This window comes from Ruditapes philippinarum, unplaced genomic scaffold (genome assembly GCF_026571515.1).
Source record: "Ruditapes philippinarum isolate M1 unplaced genomic scaffold, ASM2657151v2 ctg1667_1_1_1_1, whole genome shotgun sequence".
Classification (NCBI taxonomy): Eukaryota; Metazoa; Mollusca; class Bivalvia; order Venerida; family Veneridae; genus Ruditapes; species Ruditapes philippinarum.
This window is the reverse complement of record NW_026866442.1, coordinates 214,777-239,745: the sequence shown is the minus strand read 5'-3', so window position 1 is coordinate 239,745 and position 24,969 is coordinate 214,777. Positions and strand designations below refer to the sequence as shown.

At 32.3% G+C, this 24,969-nt stretch overlaps 1 protein-coding gene across 2 annotated transcripts; it reads left to right on the top strand.

The window, feature by feature from the left end:
• The first annotated feature begins 657 nt into the window (after positions 1 to 657).
• LOC132732471 (uncharacterized) lies at positions 658 to 24,493 on the top strand. Of its 2 annotated transcripts, none has more exons than XM_060718890.1 (4): positions 658 to 932; positions 13,101 to 14,450; positions 19,181 to 19,324; positions 24,465 to 24,493. In XM_060718890.1, the coding sequence occupies exons 2-4, from the start codon at positions 13,689 to 13,691 to the stop codon at positions 24,483 to 24,485; spliced, it is 927 nt and encodes a 308-aa protein (XP_060574873.1). In that variant the 5' UTR covers positions 658 to 932; positions 13,101 to 13,688; the 3' UTR covers positions 24,486 to 24,493. The 2 variants fall into 2 exon arrangements, with proteins under 2 accessions (XP_060574873.1, XP_060574874.1); XM_060718891.1 differs by lacking the exon at positions 658 to 932 and adding an exon at positions 10,052 to 10,208.
• The last annotated feature ends 476 nt before the right edge of the window (positions 24,494 to 24,969 follow it).

Below are 24,969 nucleotides of genomic sequence, written 5' to 3'. Positions count from 1 at the left end.
CTTATCTCACCCAATATGGACAAAGCCATTCAACATTTTTAGGGAAGATTTCAAAAATAAAAGCGAATAGTGCAGGTCGTAAATCAGACGGTACGGAAATACAGGATGATCTTGTTTGTTTTTCTGGTCACACGGTAAACTGCCGCTGGGTTTGATAATGATTAAATAAAAGGTTCGTCATTTGCTATTATAATATCAACGATAATTTGAGTCAAATGAGGCCTGATTCTTATCAGGAACAAGTAAACGCACGCAACCTTATAATTATACAAGTGGGTCCAGATTTTCACCACACACGCAACCATATATATCCGAGTAGACGAAAAATCTCTTTGGTTCTATGTTTTGAATTAATTGCCAGCTGTAGCAATTTTGACCTTTACAGAGGACATAAGATCGATTGAGGATAAAGAGTTAATAAGAATAATTTACCCTTAAAGATTAGTGTAATAGACAAGCAACTGATTTAAGACAAATTACAAAATTTATTCAACACAGCGTTCTTCATAAGGAAGACGGATTTCCCGCACAGAAATAACCAGGCTCACGTTATTAGATATTGATAAATGGTGTTCCTTGACATTGAGACAGCGTTCAATGCTATCTGAAAAGCCGATAGTGTATTTCAAACGTGTTTCCTGTGGCGTGCGCATGCGCAATTGTTGTATTTCTAGAGAAAAAAGCAATACCTACCATATGGAGAACTGTATGGTTTAAGTAAATGACAATAACTATGTCTTAAATCTGTTTATAAACGTTATATATGATATGCACGGATAACTTGTACTGTACGTTTATTGGCCGACTGGGAATACAGCTTTACATTGTGTTCGTAAACAGATACATGCGTGGCAGCTGACACTGATTTTATCTATATGTATATACAGTGTCAGTGAGAGTATATACATGCTGTCAACGTTTTACCTTTAAAGGTAAGCTGAATTTATCTCACATCATGTATATGTATTAATATATCATGTATAAAATTGCATGTTTATGATTAATATTTTGTAGAAATGCATTTAGAGACCAATTAAAGCTTCACAAATGCAAAATTAATACCGTTATGAAAGTCAAAACAGCACTTTGTTGTCATTCTGCTACTTGTTGTAAGTTTGTATTGCTAAAAGATTATAATTAGTTGAAAACGATAAAACAAATGACCAGCCATACTATTGAGGCATATTAAATAGCAATGAAACAGTATTAATTGGTGATGATGTAATGCTAAATTATCGATTTTGAAAACAAGTATTAGACTTGTTGTCTTATTTTACCAAAAAAAATGTTCTGACACTTTTTAGTTTTTACATGTAGAAAGTTCAACCAAATTGTGTTTCTTATAACAAAGTTTTGGTTGAAACTGGTTATATTTGTTCAAACTGAAATGTCGAAAGTGATATATAGCTTGTACAACAATAGTTTCTAGGTATATTGTAACTTAACTTCGGTAAATATTTCCATTATATTTTAGTCGCACTTTGGGTTAATCTTAGTACTGTTTCACTACTTGTAATAGACTTGGTAAGCGAACAGCATGGATCCTGATCAGACTGCGCGGATGTGCAGGCTGGTCTGGATCCATGCTGGTCGCAAACCCATTATGTTGGTTTTGTCATGACACGCGCTCATTTGATTCTAATCAAAGATATCTTAAAGGCTACCAGGTGACAATATTGTTAATGGAAATATCCAGAAGTTTATTTCTTTAAATTTGCAAAAACCATCAAACACAATATCATTCTTAAACAGCAGAATGTGATAGAATTTAGCAAATATCTGAGTGGCACGATATACGGATATTATCCAAGGAAAAAAAAACACAAAAAAACTACTAGCCACCATGTGCATTACCTCTTCTAAACTTTACATTTCGTGATGGAAAATTTAGTTGACACAAGCTACATACGTATTTGTAGGTGATTCAATTTTATCGTTTTAAAATGGTACAGACAAGTGGATGGAAAACATTGTTTAGAAAAGCTTTTTCGTGAATTAGATTTCTTAATTTGATTTCTTAATTTGACTTCTTAATCACGAAATCTTAACAGGCGTACCAGGTGACCAATATTGTTAATGGAAATATCGCAGAATGTTTTATTTCTTTCAATTTGCATGTTTTTTTTTACGAAACAGTAACCATATTTCAACGTTGCCAAGCGGTGCCCATCTGTGTCCCATCGTCGTTTTGGTTTATCGGCCTTGTTCCTAATACCTTTTGTCGGTGTCTTTGTACGTGCATGTTGCTGTGTACTTAGAATTCATCCCTATATCAATGGTTTGGCTATTGTGTTTTTTTCTTTTAAACATCAAATTAAGAATTTTAGCAAAATCTGTTTTAGTTTATTATTAAAACTCGCTCAGATTTTTTTTGCTGTCAAGGTCAGTGAATTAGCTTTAGATTTCAAAAGATTGACAGCTAAAATGGTCAAAAACCAATCATTGATAATGCTGACTTAAATAAAAAAAGAAACATTTCCCCAACCTCTTTTATCAAAGAATGTTACCGATACATTACGAAGTCTATATATAGAACTTTTCGTTGGTCAAATGGGGTATGGATATTAAAGAAGAATTTTAAATTGAAATGAATACGGCAAAATGTACTTAATTTTTGACATTCACCTACAGACTTACTACTTATACATGGATAGGCATAATGTCACTTGAATGTCACTTGAATGTCACTAAAATTGCGATCGTAGTGTTTCAGTAACACTGTTTACTGTGTCCATTTACTAAAACTGTATGCCTAGCTGGCATGTTAAAATGCAGACAGGTTATTTCGATAACGTATAATAATCAGGTATATTTTCTCTGGAGGAGCATGCTATTACCTTCTCAAAAGCCAAATGTTCATGTAAATATACATTAAATAAATGTAGTGATAAAAGGAATTGAATGTTTATGTGGAACAGATGTTACCAACAAATATTGCATTTATTCAATGGTTGACATTTTGTATGATATTGAATATCAATAAAAGACTGTGAATGTTTACTAAAAGTTGTGTAAGGTAAGGATTTCTATCTTGACATCTTTGAAAGTTTATTGTTGTAAACATTTCAGGTTCTTTTATATTGTTCAATTATTTGTTTCCTTTTTTATTTTGTATTATTCTCATTTATGCATTGCATTAATCGAAGATGACTGAATCATCACATGTAAGACATGGTAACCATTGTCATTGCTATATTATTTTATAATAATTATCTTGTACATTGTATAAGGAGCTTTGGAATCCAATTGATGCGATGCATGTCACATGGGAAATAAGTGAATTGACGACCTTTATATTATAATGAATGAAACTATCTAGGTAATAGATAAATGAACTAGGCTATGATATACTATTATATAATTATATAACTTTATATTATACGAAGCGTTCACGTACGCATTTCTATGACACCATTAACATTAAGCAATTGGAAAGGGAGATAATCTTTGGTCTGAAATACTGCAATATGTAGAACAAAAAACAAACACAAACAAAATTTTGATGAATGTCTGTGGACCAATGTTTTGTGTGTTAAAACTTCATATTTTAAGTTGTTTAGCCTTGTTATTGCATATTTATTTGAATTCTGTATTCCTTATGTTACGTGATACAAGAATTAGCCACATTTAGAAGAATGTTTTTTATAACTAAAAATGAAACACAAGCATACTCGAAATAATCGTAGATATCACTTCCTTTCGAATAGAGCCGTCAAGAGAAGTTGTTGACGAAAAGAGCGTAGTGTATTGAGCGTTTCAGTAAATAGTGCTTCGTACTAGATTTGATGAGAAACTGTACTGTCGCATTTTGTCGGATAAAGTACCTCAATAAATGACACAAGGTAAAATGCGTCATTCATTACCACAATGACAAATAATAAATTATTGTCAATCTGTCCCTTCATTTATCGTTTTTCTGTCTATTCGGCTTTATTGTCTGTCGGTCTGTTGTTAGTCCTGATTAAATTCTATTAGAATTCTTTGAAACTTATTGAAATTATAATCATTAATGAACGGATAACATCTACTTATTTCGGGTAAATGAGTATAAAAATATAAGGTTTATTTTTTATATGTGCGGAGAAAGCTACGTCAGTGCTTTGTTTCAATATATCAGAAATGAAAACCGTATCAAAAATCATACACGGAATCATATGACGAAAAATCTTATGAATCATTATAACAAGAATTGTCTTCCTATGTTTACTTATGTTTATATCGTAGTGTGATATGTACCTGTCGCTGAATACAGCTGCTGCAGTTTTATTGTTTTAAAAGAAAATCCAAAATAAAATCTTCAGTTTTGAATTGATATTTTAGCGTTCTAAGTTTTCATTGTGTATAGGTGGACATTATTCGGACGAATGCTAATGTATTGAATTTAGAATGACTTATCAAAAGAAAAATATATCTAGTGGATATTTGTTACTTCATGAATACATGTAATTACATATTCAGTGTATATTCTATACATATGAAAATATTGTAACGAGTGAGCATAAGTATATTAAAATGAATCCACGTTTTTTACATGAAGGCACTGGGTATTTTTTTAAGAGATCTGTAAATCATTTGCTGAAGGTCTGGATCAACAAGCTGTGTACAAAATTACAGTTTATTTTCTTATTCAGATTTTTTGTTTGTTTTTGTTTTGTTTCTGTTAAGGCTAAAAATTAGACTACAATCGAATTTTCAATTGGATTCTAAGCATATCTTTTTATTATATTTTGTTTATGTTTCTGTTATTGATGCACCAGTTAATCTTTGTAAGAGTTTCATTTATGTCTCTAAAGCTTTTGGATCTCATTGAGACGTCTTTAAAGTAAACATTTATAACTTTGTTTAGCGCGCCTAGATGACTGTTCGTTGCATGTTATTCACGTACAGCCGACAAAATAACTGATTTCATATAGTTACGAAGATTACTTTCCCTTCCTTTAATACAAATATACACAAATCATCTATAACAGACATGCAGAGCCACATTTTCCGTTATGCACAAACAACTACGCATACGCACACATTGAACATTGCCTGTATTGGTAATATAATGAATGAATTGAAGTAAGTGTTAAATTTTGCAATGTTGTGCATTTCCAAGAAAACTATCATTTAAGGTATTGATTTTAATAAATAGCCTCGTTTCAATTTAATAAGAATGCAGGAATAAAAACTTTGATACAGCCGGGTAGGCTGCACATACGTTTAGGCTAGTCGTGCTGTATATCGTTGTTTAGCAAACTTCTTAAAGTTTTCACTTGATACCCGTAGAATTGCCGATGATTTTTTTCCAATTTCAAAACTGGATGCGGTCTTTACACTCATTCAGTAGAAAAAAAAAACATTTAAAATCTCTTTAGCCGGTGCTACGGAGAGGGCGTAATATCTCTAGTATTGCCAATTAATTATTCTTAGTACAAAGCGGGATATGTACATTACACTGATTCAACAGAATATTTCCCGAAATAAGCAAACAAAAATCAATCAATCATTGAAAAACTCTAAAGCTGGTGTTACGGGGGGGGGGGGGGGGCGTGATAGATATTGCATATTTTATTGTCTCTCACGAAAAGACGTATTTAAGCTAAGAGTCTACAAGTTTTATCTCTTTGCTTTGTTTTTATTGTTCTCGGTGAAAAAATTTAAGTAGGTATAGTTGTAGGTAATTTAAATGTTTCACTACGAGACAATAATTATTTGAAGTTTTTTACAGAACGTGTAAATGGTTGCATATTTGTTGTTTTGCATCTGATAGTTTTGCTGCACAATGCAGATGTTCAATTTGTCGAAAATCTATTACTTCCGCTTGCGTGAACAGACGCTTGGTTTTTAGATTATAGTGTTAGACAAAATACTCCTTAGGGATTATTAGAAATAGTAGCATGACTTAAATAACACATCAAATTAAACGCCATGACAAGATGGGATATAACTGTCATTAAAGTTATTGGTTCATGTTTTATTGCAATTCTGTTGCCTCACAGTTTTGTTTCATTGTGATGCCATAAGTATTTACGAATAAAAACGTTTGAGCTGTCAATAATTGTCATAAAAATGTAGCGAGGGTAACCTTGAATTGGGATCAAATAGATTGTTGAAGGTTGTATTATATACATGTCGATAATGTAATCGCATGGTGTAATTACTGTTTCCAAATTGGAAATATTTTGTCCATAGCAAAACATAATGTAGTTTAGCAAAACAATTGTCAACAACTTTCTCTAGAATAAAGGGGAAAACAGTTCAATGTTGCAATATATTGATCAACATCATTATTAGAAAATGTCAGGTTTTATCTTTTTACTCATTTAACGGATATTGGTTAAATTTGCCGAAAACAAATTGCTTGGCAAAATACAAATTTAATTTAATTCTTAAAAGAAACATTTTCATTTGACACGCAGCGATTCATTTTTTTTTTATTTTTGCATCTGCCTTTTACCAATTTGTTGCCAGTGCCATCGGTGAAATATTGACTTTTATAGCAAACGTATTTTTAAAGATCATTTAAACAGACATGGGATAGACGAACGATACTAACTGACAAACAAGAACAGAAGACTAATAATATCTGTCATATTTTGCGGTTCGGATCGGAATATCCGTCCCGAGGTGACCCGCCCATTGGGCGGTAACGAGGCTTGCCGAGGGACGGATATTCCGATCCGAACCGCAAACATATGTCAGATATTTTTTCATGCATATTCTACCATATTCGTTATATTTTAAATTATTTATCTTTATTTCCAATGAAAATTTACATCATTACAACCGTGACTACTTTCATTCAACAGCGAATGAATTACAAAATCATTCATAACGGTAAAATGACGTCATCTTTATGTGCCATTGTACAGCACGCGACTCATCTGGAACCCCCCATGCCAGATGAAATTTCCGGCATGGGTAAAACTAACGGAAACGCCAGTCTGATATGCAAGAAAATAAAATACAGAGCTCCTAGTTATGTCATACATTAGATTATCATTACTTAAAAATATTGAAATAACAATTTTTTGGTAAAGTCCAAATATTAAGTCCTCTAAGTTATTTTGTTACAAAAGGACCAGGTTTTTTTTATATCTCCACTAAATTTTCATTAAAGCCATGCATGATTACAGACTCAGAAAAAATACCTCGCGCCAATTGTTTGGACCATTGGTAACCGTCGTATGGCAAATCTGGGGATGTTTTTAAATGTTGAAATATGTTAAAGTCGGTACTAGGGGGCGTGGGCGATAACTAGCACTTACATTACCGTCCATGAACAGGCTCAATCAAACCGAGCCTGCAACATTTACAATTTTGTCGTTTTATGCGTTCTTAAAGGGAATTCCGATTTTTTAAATATTTTTTTTTAGCCTTTGACTAATAATAAGTCTATGCATATATTTCTTCAGTGACGATTTATATTACAATGTTATAAATATGCTATTCGCTCGCAAATTCTGTTTTAAATGATGGACGGTTGGCATTTACCTTCTGGGGAAAAATGTTTAGTACTGTTACTTACTCTAGCTACACTTCTTAGATAATTGCCCGCCGGCATATGACTACAATTATGGTGATAAAGTCAGCACCTAAAACGAATAAAACAGACAAACAGACACGAACAGACATTAACAGACACACTATGTGAGGAATTTTACCATGTATGAGCCGTTGTATAGCCATCACAAAGGTAGCAAAACTCACATAAAAGTTTATAATATTGCTTGAGCAGGTGTAATGCACTGGTGTCTGGAGCTTTGTGGGACAAAAAACTGACTTATCCTTACAAATACACCTTCGTGTTATAATTGGTTAAGTAATAGAAAGAGCACCGAAACACGAGGCTATCTGATTTGTACGAGGGGGCGTAGCCCCCGAGTATTAATCAGATTGCTGAGTGTTTTGGTGTTCTTTCTCTTTTGTATCATAGTCAAACATAAAAGCACGTTCCCTGTTGACACAATATGAAACCCCGGCAAAAATGAACCAATGAACGAACATCTGAATATGACATTTCTGTCGCTTTCCCTTTCTCTGCCGTCACAATATGTAAACCCCAGCAAAAATGAGCCAATCAATGGACATGCTCTGGAGTGCGGGTAACTAATACCCGCACTCCAGTTAACGCACTGTGCATGTATATGTATACGATTTAAACCTGACACATTTTCAACAGAAAGGTCCCCAAACTATGATACAACTACTGTTACTGTTGTTGTTTTTGTCTTCTCTTCATTGTATTGCTAACACCGTCTCGTGACATTATACTATTTAGAATTCCGCTTCAGTCGGTGCTAGTGGGCGTGAACAAACTATAAGAAAAGCAAAGTCATTTACAAACATACTCAATCAAACACAGTTTGCAATACTTTCATTTTTACTATTTTGAGAGCGAATTTCAATTTTTTTTTCTCTCACAATTATAGTGTTGTTTAGGTCAGTTTTGAAACAAACCCCTTATGATGTTATTTTTTATCTGAAGTCGAGTAAAAATATGCAATGATATTCGACAGAGAAAATACAGTTTTATAATTTCTGATACCGTTATTGATTTCCAGAAGATTCTAAGAAAAGCATGATTAAGATATCAACCCCAGCTTTTTAATGAAATAAAACAGATTAAAAGTCTTGGAGAGACGACTTACAGTCTGAAACATGGAACGGACTAAATTACTGAAAATAAGCAACGGGGATCATTTCAAGATGAAATTTTGTTTATGAAGAATATGCTTGTGTGTTTGTTTTGTTGGTTGGTTCATTGGTTTGTACGACGATTTTAACACAATCTTTATCATATTTCGGTAATGGGTTCACTTAACCGGCTAACTAACCAGTAAATTAACAAATTCGCAGCAAGTCACCGAATACTTATCAAACATGATTTTTTTATCAGCGGTAAATCACAAAAACGCCCAATAGACTTCATGTCCGAGATAAACAATCACGGAGAAATTTCTATTTATCGGAACTTGAATACATGTAGCAAGAATTCAAAGTTTTATTTAACTGAAGTACATAAAGAGCCTGAGAAATATTTTGAAATATTCCATCTTTGATTACTGCACAGCAGAGACAAATTATTACTATCGATTATATAGTTGTTATTGTGATAAAATGTTGTTTAGCTCGCTTGGATTTTAAATAAATATTTCATAGCGAGTCGCAGTGTATTAAATGACGTATTGAATTGCGCAATTAATATTGCATTGTTAGTTATACATTTACATTTATGAAAGCAGTGTTATGATACTTTATTTTTGCTAATGATGTTTTTGCTCATCAAATATGAATGTTTCTGTAAATCACCTCAAGTCTATGACATAATGTCAAATGCAACATTTCTAACGCCGTCTAGCACCGACTTAATCAGTATTTATTCTTCGAAACAATAAATGATCCCGAGGGACCAGAAAATATAGCAACGCTAGAGAAATACGAGGCAAGTTTATAACAGCAGCCATACAGCACCTGTCAATATAAAAATCTGGAATATGCGATATCCCTTGAGAGTAATAAAGAGTTTAAAAAGTGAAAATTTCAGACCTTGTACATGTTAACCTGTTCGGTTTGTTCATATGCGTTTTGTCCTGTTCGTCATGTTTTGTTTTCTATTGCATTGTACCGCCTTTAATAAATATGACATGCTTCGATTTATTCCATGAAAGTTTCGTGAAGCAAATGACGTTTTTTTTTTGCTTTTGTTTTTTTGTTGTTTTTTGTTGTTGTTTTTTTTAACGGGGGGGGGGGTATAAAACACCAACATTTTATCTCAGGTTCACTTCCGTTCATTGTTTCATGCACGAACGGGTACTTGGAAAGATTCACCGACGTTCGGACGTTCGGTCTCCGGCGAGTTGCAAGTGGTTAATAAACAGTGAACGACCTTAACCAGTCGGACACGGATGCCCAAAATAGTACATTTGTACTAGTATTAATCAATGCATTAAGTACCAAGTTAAAAGTAATATCTTTAAAGGTTATGAAAAAAATGAACCGTCATTTGTACCGGCTTACTGACCCATTCAGATCATAAAATGTCACGTGGTTAAGGCATCGGGATAAAGTTAAACCTAAAAGTATGAATGTCGTGAAATGCAAGAACAAAACGTATCTGTAATACCACTATAACTAGCGGTATAATGACAAACAAAACATAAGTGACATTATCTCAGTCTATTGAAAGAGGATTACTGAACAATTCGGATTTAAAAAGCAAGGTACATGTATAATCGTATATTCAGAAAATAGGTTACTAAGATGAATTATACAAAGATTATATAGTCAGCAGTGATGAAGAAAATGTGTTTTTTGTGATTGAATCAGGTCAAGAAAAAGTCATAGTTTTTCCAGTTTACGCACTACATGTATCTGTATATATACACTAATATAAATAATAAAACACATCTACATTTTCCATTTTTCTTCTTTTGTCTTTATGATATGTCTTTGCAAAAAATCATGCGTATTTTCACCTGAAAATTTGATCATATGAAGTACTTTTAGTTTTAAAAAATGTTTCTCGTAATGCAATTACATGAAGAAAAAAATACCGCTGTGTTGCTTTGTTGGTGTGGAATGATGAAAATATGTAGACTATGAGATTTTTGGTGTTTTTTTTATTCACATTATTTCGATGAAAATACCATGTTATTGTCCATACATATAGAATTATAGACGTTCTAAGACAGTGTGCATTTATCAGTGTTTCTATAGCCAGATAGATTGTGTATAAATACGATTTTCCTATATGTGTAAATCTCAAATTGGTCAAACTACATTACCTTTTAAAATATTTGTGTAATTTACCTGTTTACAAATGCCATTTATTTTAAGGTGATTCCGTTTTGTCAGTCATTTTATATTTTAACCATGTGTGTCCAAAGTGAAAGTAGCTATGACAATTGTTTTAAAAAAGAACAGAAGCCTTAACATTGATGTACCATTGGCATTAATACTTCAAAGGGTATACATGTAGGAATAATATTAATAAAATTAAAACATATATTAACAATTAAATTATACACCACTTAAGCGTCACCTACTTCCACTTAACAACCACTTGGAACTCGAATCAAACAAGGCTTGCCTTTTTCTTTCTTTCTTAGCCTTGTCTGAAATTTTTGTAACATCAGACACTTGTTTGGTATTCTATTTATCATGTTTGCAATTAAAAATGCGTTTCTTTATTTTTATTTCAAATGAAATAAAAATCTATCAAAAACTTCTCGGATTCATGCTGCACGTATTAATTAATATGTCAAGGTCATATCTTTAAGAAATAGTCTCAAATGTTTTTAATCAAATCTAAGACTTTAAAATCCAAAAATGTATTCGATTCAAATTATATCAGTTTAATATTTTCAAACGACATGTAGTAAGAGATAACATATTCAATTTTCTTCATTTTATTTCAATATGTATTGATGAGGTATCAAATAAAGCTGAGGGTGACGGATAAAGCTAAATTTATCAGGCATGCATTTTATAAACAGAAATCAATGTAATGACATGATATAAAACACATCTACTTTCTGTGATCACAACAGATGATCCAAGTTCAATTATATCAGTTTTTATTTGTTAGGGTCATCAGACCAAACAAATAATGATAGCGAAATTTTAGAGTCTAATGCTGTTCATTGCAAATGCCTAAAGTAGTCCACTTTTTTGAAGCGGTTACTTCCCTTTATATGTACACTAACGCCGAAAAATTCAGGGGAGATCAATGCGTAAAGATTGTCAAATGACAGGCGCATTAATTTTCAGGCAAAATAGTTCCCGAATGGTCGAAGATTTCTAATATTGTTTAATTCTTTATAGATATACATGCTTACAGTAAGCTCCATGATAATTTACATCTGTGTCTAGCGTCGAAATAATAAGAGTTACAAACCCTAATTTGGAATAACATGGTTTTCTTCGGACCATTTATATATAACTTCACCGTGGCCGAGGGGTTTGCACGCTCGCTTATGAATCGAGAGGTTTCCAGTTCAAATCCCAGTTGAGGCAACTCATTTTTTTTAAGTCAAATAAACATTGAATTGACTATCAGTGTACATGTTGCAATTAGTCTTATAGCCAATTTACTACAGTTAAAACACTGGAAAGCATTGGTGGCACTATACAAAAACAAATTGGTTTATAATCTCACAACCTTCACCTTTCTGACATTCTGAGACCCAAACAAATTCAGCGCCTTCTGTGCTTTGATTAATGAATGATACAGTGATCGGAAGTATATTTTTTGTTATTGCAATGTGTCGCATGCACGTGACTTGGTAAATACTTGCAATAAATGATACAGGGAAACAAGAACATGAAGAAATGATTGTTATCAGAATTAATCATACGCATTGATATAATGTATATATACTTACAAATACAGTGATTGAATTTCTAAACTGCTTCTTACACATGTGTATTGATGAAATGCTAAGTGTGAAAAGCCCAATGCTTCTAAATGGGAATGAATACACAATTAAATATTATGTCCCGAGCACATGTTGCTACCAAATCAATAACTAAATGTATATTCCTCTAGCCTTTCTATCCTTGATTACATAGCATTAAGTATTGTATTCACAAACATGAATAAATCATAAAGAATCTAAGCGACACTTGGTTAGATTCACATACATTCATCATTAAAATGCAGTAAATACTCTGAATTTGTTGTTTTCCATTTAATATCTTGAACAACAGCAGACTACTGTACAATTTATTATGTCCGTGTAAAATTGTCATTGTAAATCGCTATATAACATAATGATTTTGTTTGTTTATTGATAGTTCCCGATATTTACAATATTTACCTCCCTTGCCAAAAATGGCAGTGATTTAAAATGGCGGCCAATATTTTGGGTCGATATTCAATAAATGAGTATGTTTTGTTAATCACTTTTGAATAACTGTTCATTATATTGTTGCTCTATCATAACCATATTCATATTTAATTTATATGCCTTAGTTTTTAGTAAAATCTTGAATCTTGAAATCTTGAGTCTATCACACAAAATTTACAGGCAAACTGGTTAAGTTTTTGTTCAAATATCTTGACTTCTTGCCTTTTTAACGTTTGAAAACATAATTTCATTCTATATTTTCAGGGTTAGGGAGATATATTTACAACCAAAACGATTCAACAGTACTCTTTATGCGGAAAACCAATCTCAAGAAAGACATAGATCAGATTCATGACAAAAAAGGCAGTCTGGGTTGAATAATGAAGACAAATCTAATGTTTCTGTACCCGAGGGAAACAAGTTCCTGAAAATCTGATAAGACCTGGAGTCGTCAATTTGCCCGTCATCGGTGATAATATTGTGAGAATCTGAGACGTGTCCGTAATTTATTTAGTGAATAAAGTAATTGAAAATTCTGCACTGATTAGGACGTGTTTTTGTCAATAATGCACAGTTTGTGGTAGAATTTATAAACAAACGGAAGAGTTATTTTAAATTTTAAAGATTTAGCTGAGCTTATGGTTGGCTACTAGATGCATAACTTGAAATCATCTGCTTTAATTTAAGCTACGTTTCATTCAAATATTCATTTAGACCAAAGAAATAATATGTGAACTTTAGTTAAGTTATTTTGGTCTCGTTTCATTCAAATAATCATTTAACATTTGGTTTAACGAATAAACAGTGTGCTCGGTTATAAGGTTTCAGTAATTTAGTATATATTATACTAGTATGTCTATAAAATCAGCAGAGAAACCGCTACCATCTTATTTGGATTCGAACTTTTCTCTCATAAGTCATTCATCTTCAGTAGACAGTCTGGACTATTCAGATGAGGGGTTTGTGTTCGATGACGAAATTACCCCAACTGAGGTTAAAATGACAGACAGTTTAGAGGATAAATCCAAAACAGCAAATGAGAGAAATATGGGAAATATAGAAACCACTAAAGACAGTTTAGAAGATAATGTCAACAGAGAAAATGGAACCGATCCAAAACATGATGACAATTCAAAGAAGAAGGCAGACGATAATATTCAAAAGAAAGAACAAAAACAAAATAAAAGTAAAATACCTAAAAGCAAAACGTTTGATACAAGCTCGTCTGTGTTTAATAGCCAAAAACCTGGATTTAAATTTCAAGACGATATCCCTGGCGGAAGTAATCGCAATCATGTGTTCATGACATCACAAGAATGCATGGTAGTGCCCGGATGTAGTAAGCTTCCAAGGGAAACAATTGCAAGTCGATTGCGATTTGAGAAACAACATTCACAGGACAAAGGTGCATCACATAGTAATATTACATCCCCTGGAAGTAGTGAGGGGTACCATAGGGGGTGTTTTCCGGATGGATACCAGACACCGTCACAAAGAAAGGACCTTTTGATAAGAGATTTAAGGCGTCAAGTGAGAGAAATGAAAATCACGTGCGAAGAAAAAGACCGCGAAATATCAATGTACAAGCAACATGTTGATGAAGAAACGTCGAAGGTATGGTGCACGTTTTTTATTCATTGATTATATATATTCATATTTCCGACTCTAACACAATACCATAGCAATCCAAGGCATTTTTATTTACGTTCTTAGGTATGGAAACTATTGACCGCTTTCAAATTATGTGTAGAAATCAAAGTTGAAAAACGTCTAATACGGGTAAAATGTTTGGTCAAGCGATTCGTGGCGGTAAATTTCAATTTCTTCTCAGACCAAATAATATTTCCCTCTTGTTTTAGGCGAATTCTACAGTGCTTTTATCCTTTCTGTTATCCATAATCAGAATTACATTAAACAGTTCGGTAACATGGAAAAGTCGGAATGTAAAAAGTCATATTTTGAGAGCGATTGATAATACATGTAATATGAGCGGAACCGGAAATAGAGATAAGAATTAGCCTCATACGCCAACTCCGGATTCATAAGTTTTCATATTTGTTGTTGTAATGGAAACCTAATACATTTATTGGCCTGCGACAAAGGGGTTTGTCCTTTCAAGCAGGCCAACAACCGATTGCTATTACAAAATCATTCACAATTAATGCGAAAATCCTGCTCAAAATATCAATGATGTCACTAGGACGCCGAGTTGCAGACGGTATATTCGTCTTATTTGAAAATGTACATTACAAGCGTTTATATGATAATACTCATACTAGAGTCAAAGCCTTTGACTATATTGATTTGAATGCATCACTAAACAATAATATGATGTCACGCTGAAATCACAATGTAATTATTGCGATACTAAGATTCATACGATTTGTTTCAATATTGAAAAATCACATTTTGTTACTTATATTGTGATACTAATGTATCTCGATTTAGTCAGTATCGTACGGTATCGTGATTTTTCAACTTAAATATACAGTTTTAGCGTTTTCTCACATCACGATTTCGCATATCCAGATTTGACCTTATGGATTTATACACGATGCAAGCTTAGTTTAGTAAAACTCGTTCATTCTGTTTGAAATGAAGTATCAATTAATTCTTTGCGCCATTAGTTTTTCGTCCTTAATCTCTTTACGTTCCTTCAAAGAATAAATATTGGTTACTGTCTGTTCTGTAATTACACGTTAAGTTTCATTGAACAATTGTAATTATTGGTTAAAGTTTGTTTACGACATAATAGCATTACAAATACGTGCTTAAACGCGTTTTCTTCTTCGTTTGCATGGTATATGTCTATTAAATCAATGGCTAAGATAGGGTTTCATCTATTAAATTGAATTGTTGTGTTTTAAACTTCATCGTCTTCCTGCTGAACATTGAATTTTTTTCTGCAGCTGGTGGCTTTATTTCATTCTGTTTTTTTTCTTTCTGCAATTGAATGTAGAATGTGTAGCATTGAGTCTTGGCAAATGATTAAGCAAGGAATTGTCTCTGCAAATGATAAAGCAGGAATATAAATATCATCGTGATTAGCTATAGGTTTCCTTTAGATGATGTTAGGTCAATATAGTCATACAATATGATGAAATCTAGATCTTGTTAATGAACTTGTAAGCTTTTTAGAAGTCATGATGAATTTGTATTTGGTCGCTTTCTCATAACACTTATAGTACATGTAAATTGGTTGGTCTTGTAAAATATAAAATACTTTTACCGTCTATTGTTTGATTTATTAGACTTTGAAAATATCAGGAATTTGATAATAAATTTGGCATAACTTAGCCAATAAATACCGATAATAATTTTATAATTAAAATAAAACACTTTTTTCTTACCAAGAGTGATACGAGAGACATAAAAATAATATTTTAAGAAGAAAAAAATCAAAAAAAAAATCTGCCTCATCTGGGGCTTGAACCCACGTCCCTCGGTTTCTTTACAGTAGACCGTAGTTCTAGCCTCTTCAAAGTCGAGTTAATGCATTAGGTGGGTCATGCGTTAACTACACAAAGTCACCTTTGCATATACGATGTCGTACATAACGTTTGAGAAACGAGATCGTTAAGGTGTCCTTCCAGACAATGAAATAAGGACATCTTAGTTATACCTTAGCAATTTCGTAAGTTTAGTCACAACTTTAAGATACGAGAATTTTTCGAGACAACCACCCCCGGTTAGTTATCCTGAAAAGATTGAGTAGGATTGTTCGCCGGATATTTCCAAAACGTGTTTATTCGGCATAAAGAAACAACAGAAAATAAACTATATGTATATAACAATTCAAAACGCAAATAAACGCATACAAAGTGATATTCATTGTAGGAGTGTCCTCCTCCCAAACTTATAAAAGTGTTGTTTTATTTACATGTAATTTTGTTGATTCAAACTTTTAATGTTTAGTATGGATGTTTCGTCATATTGTGTTTTTTTTTTCGCATAAAAATGCGACATGCATGGAATAAGTAGTATATTTAAATATCTAAAATCAATTTTGAAGTTGCATTTCAGTTACTTATGAGCAGTACAAGAATGTCCAAAGCATTTGTCTCCGAACGACGTTGCTTTGTAAGATTCCGGGTTAAAGCAGTTTAACTACCAAAATTTGTTGAATTATTTGTCATGGAAAATGCTGTTGAAAAAAAATAAAAAAATAATCCTTTTTATTGCTAGTCTTTCTTGCAAAACATACAAAAGACGCTATTTTTTGTGTTATATACTTGTATAATATGATTGATACTATGATCAAAGTGTGCATTTTTGTGTTTCCCCTCAAATGGATAACAAATTTTTCTTGCCAAACATACAAGAGATATTATTTTTATGTGTTACATACTTGTATAATATTATATATACTATGATTAAGTTGTGCATTTTAGTCTTTCCCCTCAAATGGAGAGAGAGAAAGAAAAAAATCGAACAACTTCAAGTTACCTATTGTTTCATTATTTAATACTTTGAGCTTTACGCAATGCATGCTTACATTATCTTACAATGACATGTACAAAACTGCATTCAATGTGTTTCTTTTTGCAACAACAAGCTCTTTGGTGTCATTTGTGATTGGTTTATCATACAATCGACTTGTATTATTTCCCGACAATTTCTGAGACACATTTCATACCTTCTCGAGGGAGTTGTCAACATTTTATGACGCATTATTCTTGAGTGAAAGCAAGGTCAGTAGATATTGCTGTTCCTTGGAGAAAAATAATGCTTACTGCAGTAATGTCCGAGACCAATGACAAAATAATCTCAATTAGGCTACTGTTCCAAATGTCTCTAATACTGTATCTATTTTCCTTGATTTTTCGGAACGTATCTTAATTCAAAGCAGCGCGTGATAGATGAAAACTAAAATTGAGTTAAATTATGTTACGAAGCGTTTTAATTTCGAAGGCAAGAGAAGCCGCGAATTTCTTCATTTTTTAATGGATGTTCGCACACCCGGGCAGAGCGATTGAACTTTCTATGCCACGCCATGGATGACTGCTATATACATGTATATAAATTGTTCTTTTAAGGATATCGAACTCTTAGATCTTAATTACATAATTCTTAGCCTTCTAATAGCGTTTGCAAGCAGTTTGGTACCAGGCTAGATGCCGAGTAACTACCGGGTGCCTAGCTGTTCAGATTGCAGTTAAAACAATAGTTTATTTCAATCAAACATATATACATTATGCTACAAAAAGGATTGAGTAGAAAACTGAAAGAAAGCTAGAAGGTGTTTGACAGTCATAGTTTATTTCTTATGATTAGAAAAGAAGAAAAAATAAGCAGACTGCATTTTAGCAGACGACAATTTTGTCAGCATGCAAATGGTCAACAACCCAAGGGAACTTAAACGCATGACATGTTAGACATTTCGACCCCTCGATATTTTGACTCATAACGACCTTTTGATGAGTTTTCAATCCCTTAACTCTTCAATCCCTATTCATGTGATTTTCGACCCCTAACGGATAAGACATTACCATACGTTAAGAATTTAAATAACAGAAATAATGAAACTCAATAGGTTTAGGGCACTGAAATAGCTTTCACGTGCAATGAATCGAATTCAATATGCATCAAGTAATTTGTCTATGTAAATTTCTAGAGACACTGCTCCTCTCGTGGAAGATTGAATTCTGGATGTACTACTAGCATACGAGTTACTAATTATATAAAAGGAATCTAATAATAATTGTTGCAGAATTACAGAAATCAGAATCCTTTTGGGGGAATACAAATCGAAGGCATATCTAGCGAACAACACGTCTAGCTGGCACTGATTATCTACGGAACGTTACGTGACTTAAATAAACATATAGTTTCTGGCGAGAACTTGTTTTGTTTTTCTATGTAATACGGAATATAGTTGTAACAATTATTGCTCCGTATCATCTATTGTTATTTATTATTCTTTGTCGTAACCGGTATAAACCAGTAAAAGCAAGATCGTACGCGACTATTGGAATGGAATCTGTTTCCAGGAGTTGTTCTGTAAAATATTTTTGTCTTATTAATACGTACATTTGTTTAAAGTTTTACTTCTTCTATGTGTCTAGCCGCGATTCAAAGTCGACTACGCACAATTTTAAAGGTTATAGCTTTCGTTTTTGTTCTTCACTTATTTTATTTATTTATTTATTTATTTAATTTGTATGCTTTTTATGTTATAAATTATTTTGTTTGATTTTCATTTAAAACAGCTGAGATATTTTGGTGAGGTTATATTTTAATTCATATTTTGATGAGGATGTATTTTTAGTTTGATAAGATTATTTATTTTTATACTTTGATGACAGTTTATTTATATTAAGATGAGGATTTTATTTATATTTTAGCTTGTTCAAGCTAAAGACGCGGAGTTAGACAGAGTAAGAGAGGAATTAAAACAAGTAAAACAAAGCTATGACGACATTTCCAACTTCTGTGAAGAATCTGTGACGGCCGCTACAATATTGGAGAGAAAAGCTACAGATTTGAAGGTAAAGTTTGGAATATATGTTATTATTTTTTAAATTGATGTTTATTTGTTGTTTTTTATGTTCTTGATTGTCCGTCCGTCCATAAGTTATTTCGTGTCAGCTCTGTACGGTTTTAACCGAATGAAGGATTTTGAAATTAATTGTCCGAAAGGTTAATTGTAATGAAATAATGTTTAACGAGCAGGCCTTTTCGGATTCAGGTCAAGGTCACACTTTGTCAGTATAGATTTGGAAATTTCTTGTCCGCTCTGAAAGGAAATGGAAACTTTTTGACTAAACGATTGACCATAATGAGAACAGCGCGGGCTTTCTTGTACTCAGGTCAAGGTCGCACTTTGTCATTTCGTATGAATTTCAACATTTTGTGTTTAAAGCTATATCATATGAACCGATGGAAAGGAATTTATATCAATTGACAAACATGAAATATATAAAAAGCATGTGTGAAACACAGTTTTTGGCTTTACTAAATCAAGGTTAATATCAAGATAACATTAAGTAACTCTGTAATTAATATTCTTTATTTAAAGATTCATATGATGGGAAAATATTCTGATTTTTAGGGTAGCGGTTAGAGGGTAAAGCTCCAGAGCAAATTTTATTTTTCGTTTCGTGTTTCTTCCTTTCTTGCATCGAGTGCTAAGGTAAAATGGAAAGTCAGCATTGTCACAACGGAACAGCGTATTATGAATAAGGTTTTGGACTTTCACGACAATCGCAACTACTCGGCCCTTTCCGTCAGTCTTCGGATAAGGACCTCGAACACAATAGTATGAATACACAGAACGGATGCGGTATTTCGGTCTAACCTACGCTAAGAAACTAAACATGTAAACAAATAGTAATTTAATGCTGGGAGTTGTTGACAAGTTTATTTCCAATATATGTAGTAAAAGTCCACCTAAAATAAGTGAATTCATAGGTACAAAAGCAAACAATACATTATTTATATATTTATTATTATGGTTGTAGAAACCGAAAGTACAAAAAACCAACCTGTTGACATTTAGTCGGATTTGTTTAAAATTGAACATCAGTGGGCATATTTAAATTACAAATTGTTGTCAGACATATTTTCTAGCAAAAGAGTACCGGAACAGACATTAGATGTCAAATATATACATTCGTTTTACATTATCTCTGTTTCTGTTTACACCTGAAACCACGTGGCAGAACTACTTTCAATCCGTATTGTTTCCGAGGTTATTATAGATAATAGCCGAGGCAGTTCCGAATGCTTTCACGAATGAGTCTCCATTAATTGAAATATTAATTTTGATTCCTAAAACAAGTTTGTATTTAAGCAAATTGTGTTTGCTTGGTGGTGCTCTTGTTGCCTGTGTGGATGTTTCCGTTTATTATGTTGTTGCTTTTGTTTCAAGCATGGGTGTTGTTTTTATTGTCTTCTATTCGTTTTGCTATTGTTGTTGCTGATCATGTTGTATCCCCAAGGGATATTTTAATGTGAGTGAATGTGAATTCTATCTGTATTTAAATGACTGAATCAATGAAAATAAATCAGAAACCCTTACTTTAATTTTAAGAATTCTGCTATACGTGATTTTTAATTTTAAAGGATTGGAATAACGTTAATTGGAAACATGTAACAGCTTCGAATCGATGAAACGGACTGCTCTCAAATGATTGAAGTCTAAACAGATAGTTCACGATTTTACAAATTAAGCTCAGTTTACAAAAGTTTTGCCATTTTTTGGGTCATTATTCATAATATGGTACATAAGAAATAAGTAAACACATGATTAAGGCGAATGGTCTGATTGTTCTACCTATGAAAAGCAAAATATTGCAAAAAAAATAATCAAACGGATTTTTTATATCAGTTTTCATGTAGTTGATATAGACTTGTTATAGATTTTTTTTTAAATCCGAAGCACGTGATGTAGATGGAATGACTTTACACATCAGTGTTGTTATATTTTTTGGTCCTTCGGGGTCATTGAGTCCAGCACTTTTAAGTGTTGACAATTGAGTACCGCTCAGGCCGGTGCTAGGGGGCGTGAGGGATGTTGCACTTTTCATTATCCCTCACGTACAGACTCAATCAAACCGAGTCTGCAATTTTCATGTAGTTTTGCTGTTTTTAATACTTCCGAGGGATCATTTTTTCTAGATTTTTATAAATGACGGCCAATGGAGATAATGCAAAATATGTGAAAAGCACCTTTTGAAGGTCAGACAATCATATCGATTTTCCCATAGAAGAAATACATTATAAGAAATGGCCCCTAAACCTTCTTTAAATACTAAATATGTGATTTTCTTTGAGAATTAAGTGCCAAATGTTATATAGGGGAAGCCAACCATTATAATTGTTTTTACAAAATGACTTCAGATAGGGTGATCTTTTCATTGAATGTTTCAAAGTTTCTGATCACAGGACTGACGTATACTGTTTTATTTAAAATGTAACTTTCCTAATGAAAAATTATCTCAGAGACTTATGAAATATTTAATTTTCTTAGGAAACTAATGTTGCTTTTACATAAAAACATCACATTATCATCCAATCACCTGATCTCCCATTGAACGCTATGGTTTTCGCTGCACTTTTTTACAAAACGAGAGTCTGACCTAAAAATGTCACAACAAAACTGTCCTGAAACTGTAACAGTATACAGTCAGCTCTGGGAAACAAGCATGATTAAAGTTCTATAACATTACTAGAAATGCATTAGGTTCCAGGGATTGATTTTGCCGTGCATCAGACAATTACGAATGGAGAAAATTCAGGAATTCCAGACCCATAGTGTTCATTTTCACTGTCGAGCGTTAATGGACGCCGTTTAATAATTCAACAACTCCAGTTTATTGTTCTGTTCTACTGTGTCGTAACCACTGGTTTAATATCATGCTAAAATAACAATATGAAAAACAGAAACAATTAAAAGAAAAGAAACGAGTAAAAACGAAAAAACTATTATTATACTATTATCCCCCCTCCAAAAAGTATTCCGTAACCGTCGCTCATAATTATTTTTTTTCTTAAGTCAATTATTCGCAACAACAAAGAAATCCAGTGAGATTAGATTTTTTACGTATCCGTTAGTTTCACAACACATTTGAAATATAAATATTATCAAAAATTGAATATTGAAAATTAAATGACGCAAGATAAACCATCTTCTTGCTGCATAATGCTTTGAAATGAAAAACAATATTCGCAAAAACATTAAAAGAAAACAACAACAAAATAACATAACGCAAAACAAGATTTGATTTTAAATGATGATAAAGATAGTCAATGCACACTTTTCAATAATATGATTATAGGAAGAAAAAACTGTTATTCAATCACTCTGGAATACAAAAAAATATAACATGATTTTTGGTCAGTGAATGATTGGCATGAATAAATAAATGAATAAAGCTATATTTAATGCATTATTTCTTTAAGAAAAGAAAACAACCCCTACACCCCTACTCCGAGAAAGGGATAACATCATGCTCTTTCCATAATCTAATGGTCAATTTTCAAAAGAATTTAACAAAAAATATTAGAATGAATACTATAATATATGCAAACAGAACAGAATGTTTCCGAACAAAATGAACCATGTGCTATTTTAAATAGGGCTTCAATCTAGTATTAACTGGACGTCATTCTTTATATTATCACTTAAACCGCGGCGCAGGAGTAATAAAGCCATGTTAATAAAAACCGAAATTACACCCTAGTGTAAATAACACTTTACGTGGACGCATTTGCGCTGTATGAACATAAGCGTTAAAGCGCCGCTTATGTTAGCGTTAAACGTAATAGACCGCGTCATTGAAAAATTACTTTTTAAAACACTTAAAACTTTCTTATTTTATATAGTGATAAATAGAATTTTATATTCGTGTAGATTCAAAACTAAATTTATTGAACTCGTTGAATAAAACAATAATATGCTCGCCAGAGGCTCACATAATATGATTTTATTCAACTCGTTCAATAAATTTAGTATTAAACTACACTCATTCAATATCCTCTATGTACGAACCTTGAAACTTGAAATATTTGTGTACTTTTATTTAAGTATTATGCATGTTTTGTTAGCAACGGCTATTACATTTGTAAATATATTTCTTTTCCTTTAAAAAAACTAAACATAAAATATCCAAAGTGTAAGGAAATATATGGAATATAAATAATTGTAAAATGTATAAAAACTCGGTCGTGGAAACGTAACTCTAACAGTAGTATTTCAGAATCGTTTCAAGAGCTATTGGTTTTGAAATCAGTATTTTTTATTTGTAGTTTGTTTTAGACTTTCTGAGTTCCAAACATAGAGGGAGCTTTCACTGACGTGTGAAACAGACATTTAGTCAATATTGTGTATGTAATTCATACAGAAATATTTTAGTTTTGATCTTTTCTGGTTGTTTTAGTCTTTGTTAAGCAAAAGCAATTTTTTTTTGAAAACGTGAGGTTTGGATTTAAGGCTCTATCGTTGAATAAGGTATTTTTAATTTTTATTTTTAAATGATGTTAGATATTTGGATATTTTGTTTTTCTAAGTTATCTCATCTGTGTCTATTGTAATTTTTACTAATTTTTTATATATTATTTAATTTTTACTTTCTATTTAACAAAATGTGATTTTGAATTGGCTAACTCGGAATTCCTGACACGAGTTTAGTTTTGTTCAACCCTAATAAATTGAATTGAGATATTGTAAAGAAGACATATCAGTTGTTGAACATCAGTCAGTTATTAAAACCGACCTTGAAGAAAATTTAGCGGATATTGACTTCTTTGATTCTAAAACAGCCAACAAAGTGAAGGTTCTAGCCCTCGCAAAGATATAGGAACTGGTTTAATGCGCCCCGCACTGACCAGTTGAAGATAGCAAACACTATTTTGGGGCACCAAAAAGTACATAGGACAAGACGGGAGGTTACAAATATAGACTATTTTCTCCGATATCACACCTCCATTTACACCCATTGCCACCCCACCCAAGGGAGGATTACAGTTGACTTGTTGTATGTAATGAATGTTCGTATATGAGCTAGATTTATTACCAAATATTTGTTTTTGATTTTGGTTAAACGTTTACAAAATTTAAAACAAACAACAGGCAAATAACTGAATAGATAAAAAAAAAAAGTTACAAAAATTACTTTCCCTTTTCAGAGTGCAATGGATGGATCGTGAGAAACAACCAAAAAATTTTAATTTCGAATTTGTATTCAAGGGGGACAAGACTCTTGCGAGAAATTTGAACCCGGAAGAAGAGGTAAGTTGTTGGGGTTTTTTATTTAAATGTTGTAGTTTTAGCTCGTTGGTTTTAAAAAATAATACACTGTTTGTTAAAAAATTTAAATGAAAATGGTATTTTGTTTCCTGGTAATTATATTTAGCTGAAAAAATGAAACAATTTATTCAAAGGAAGAAATTTCTACGTGTGTTACAAAAATTGTTATGTGTTTAAAAATTTTAATTTTATGTGCGGAACATTTGCCAGGATTCTACGCACTTTGTGTTTGAAGATAAAACACAATTAGATAAACTTGATAAACTAATTTGATATAAATAAAGAACAAGGCGGATTTTTTTTAGAAAAAATTGTGCTGCCTGCCAGTTTAGGTGCAAGTTGTTTTTTACAACATTTTTCCTGAACTGTATTCATGAATTAAAA

Bases quoted from the DNA above. Each gene is read 5' to 3' on its own strand.
- LOC132732471 (XM_060718890.1), top strand. From the start codon at position 13,689: ATGTCTATAAAATCAGCAGAGAAACCGCTACCATCTTATTTGGATTCG. The intron at 14,451-19,180 runs GTATGGTGCACG...TTTATATTTTAG, and splicing joins TTGATGAAGAAACGTCGAAG to CTTGTTCAAGCTAAAGACGC. The intron at 19,325-24,464 runs GTAAAGTTTGGA...TTCCCTTTTCAG, and splicing joins GAAAAGCTACAGATTTGAAG to AGTGCAATGGATGGATCGTG.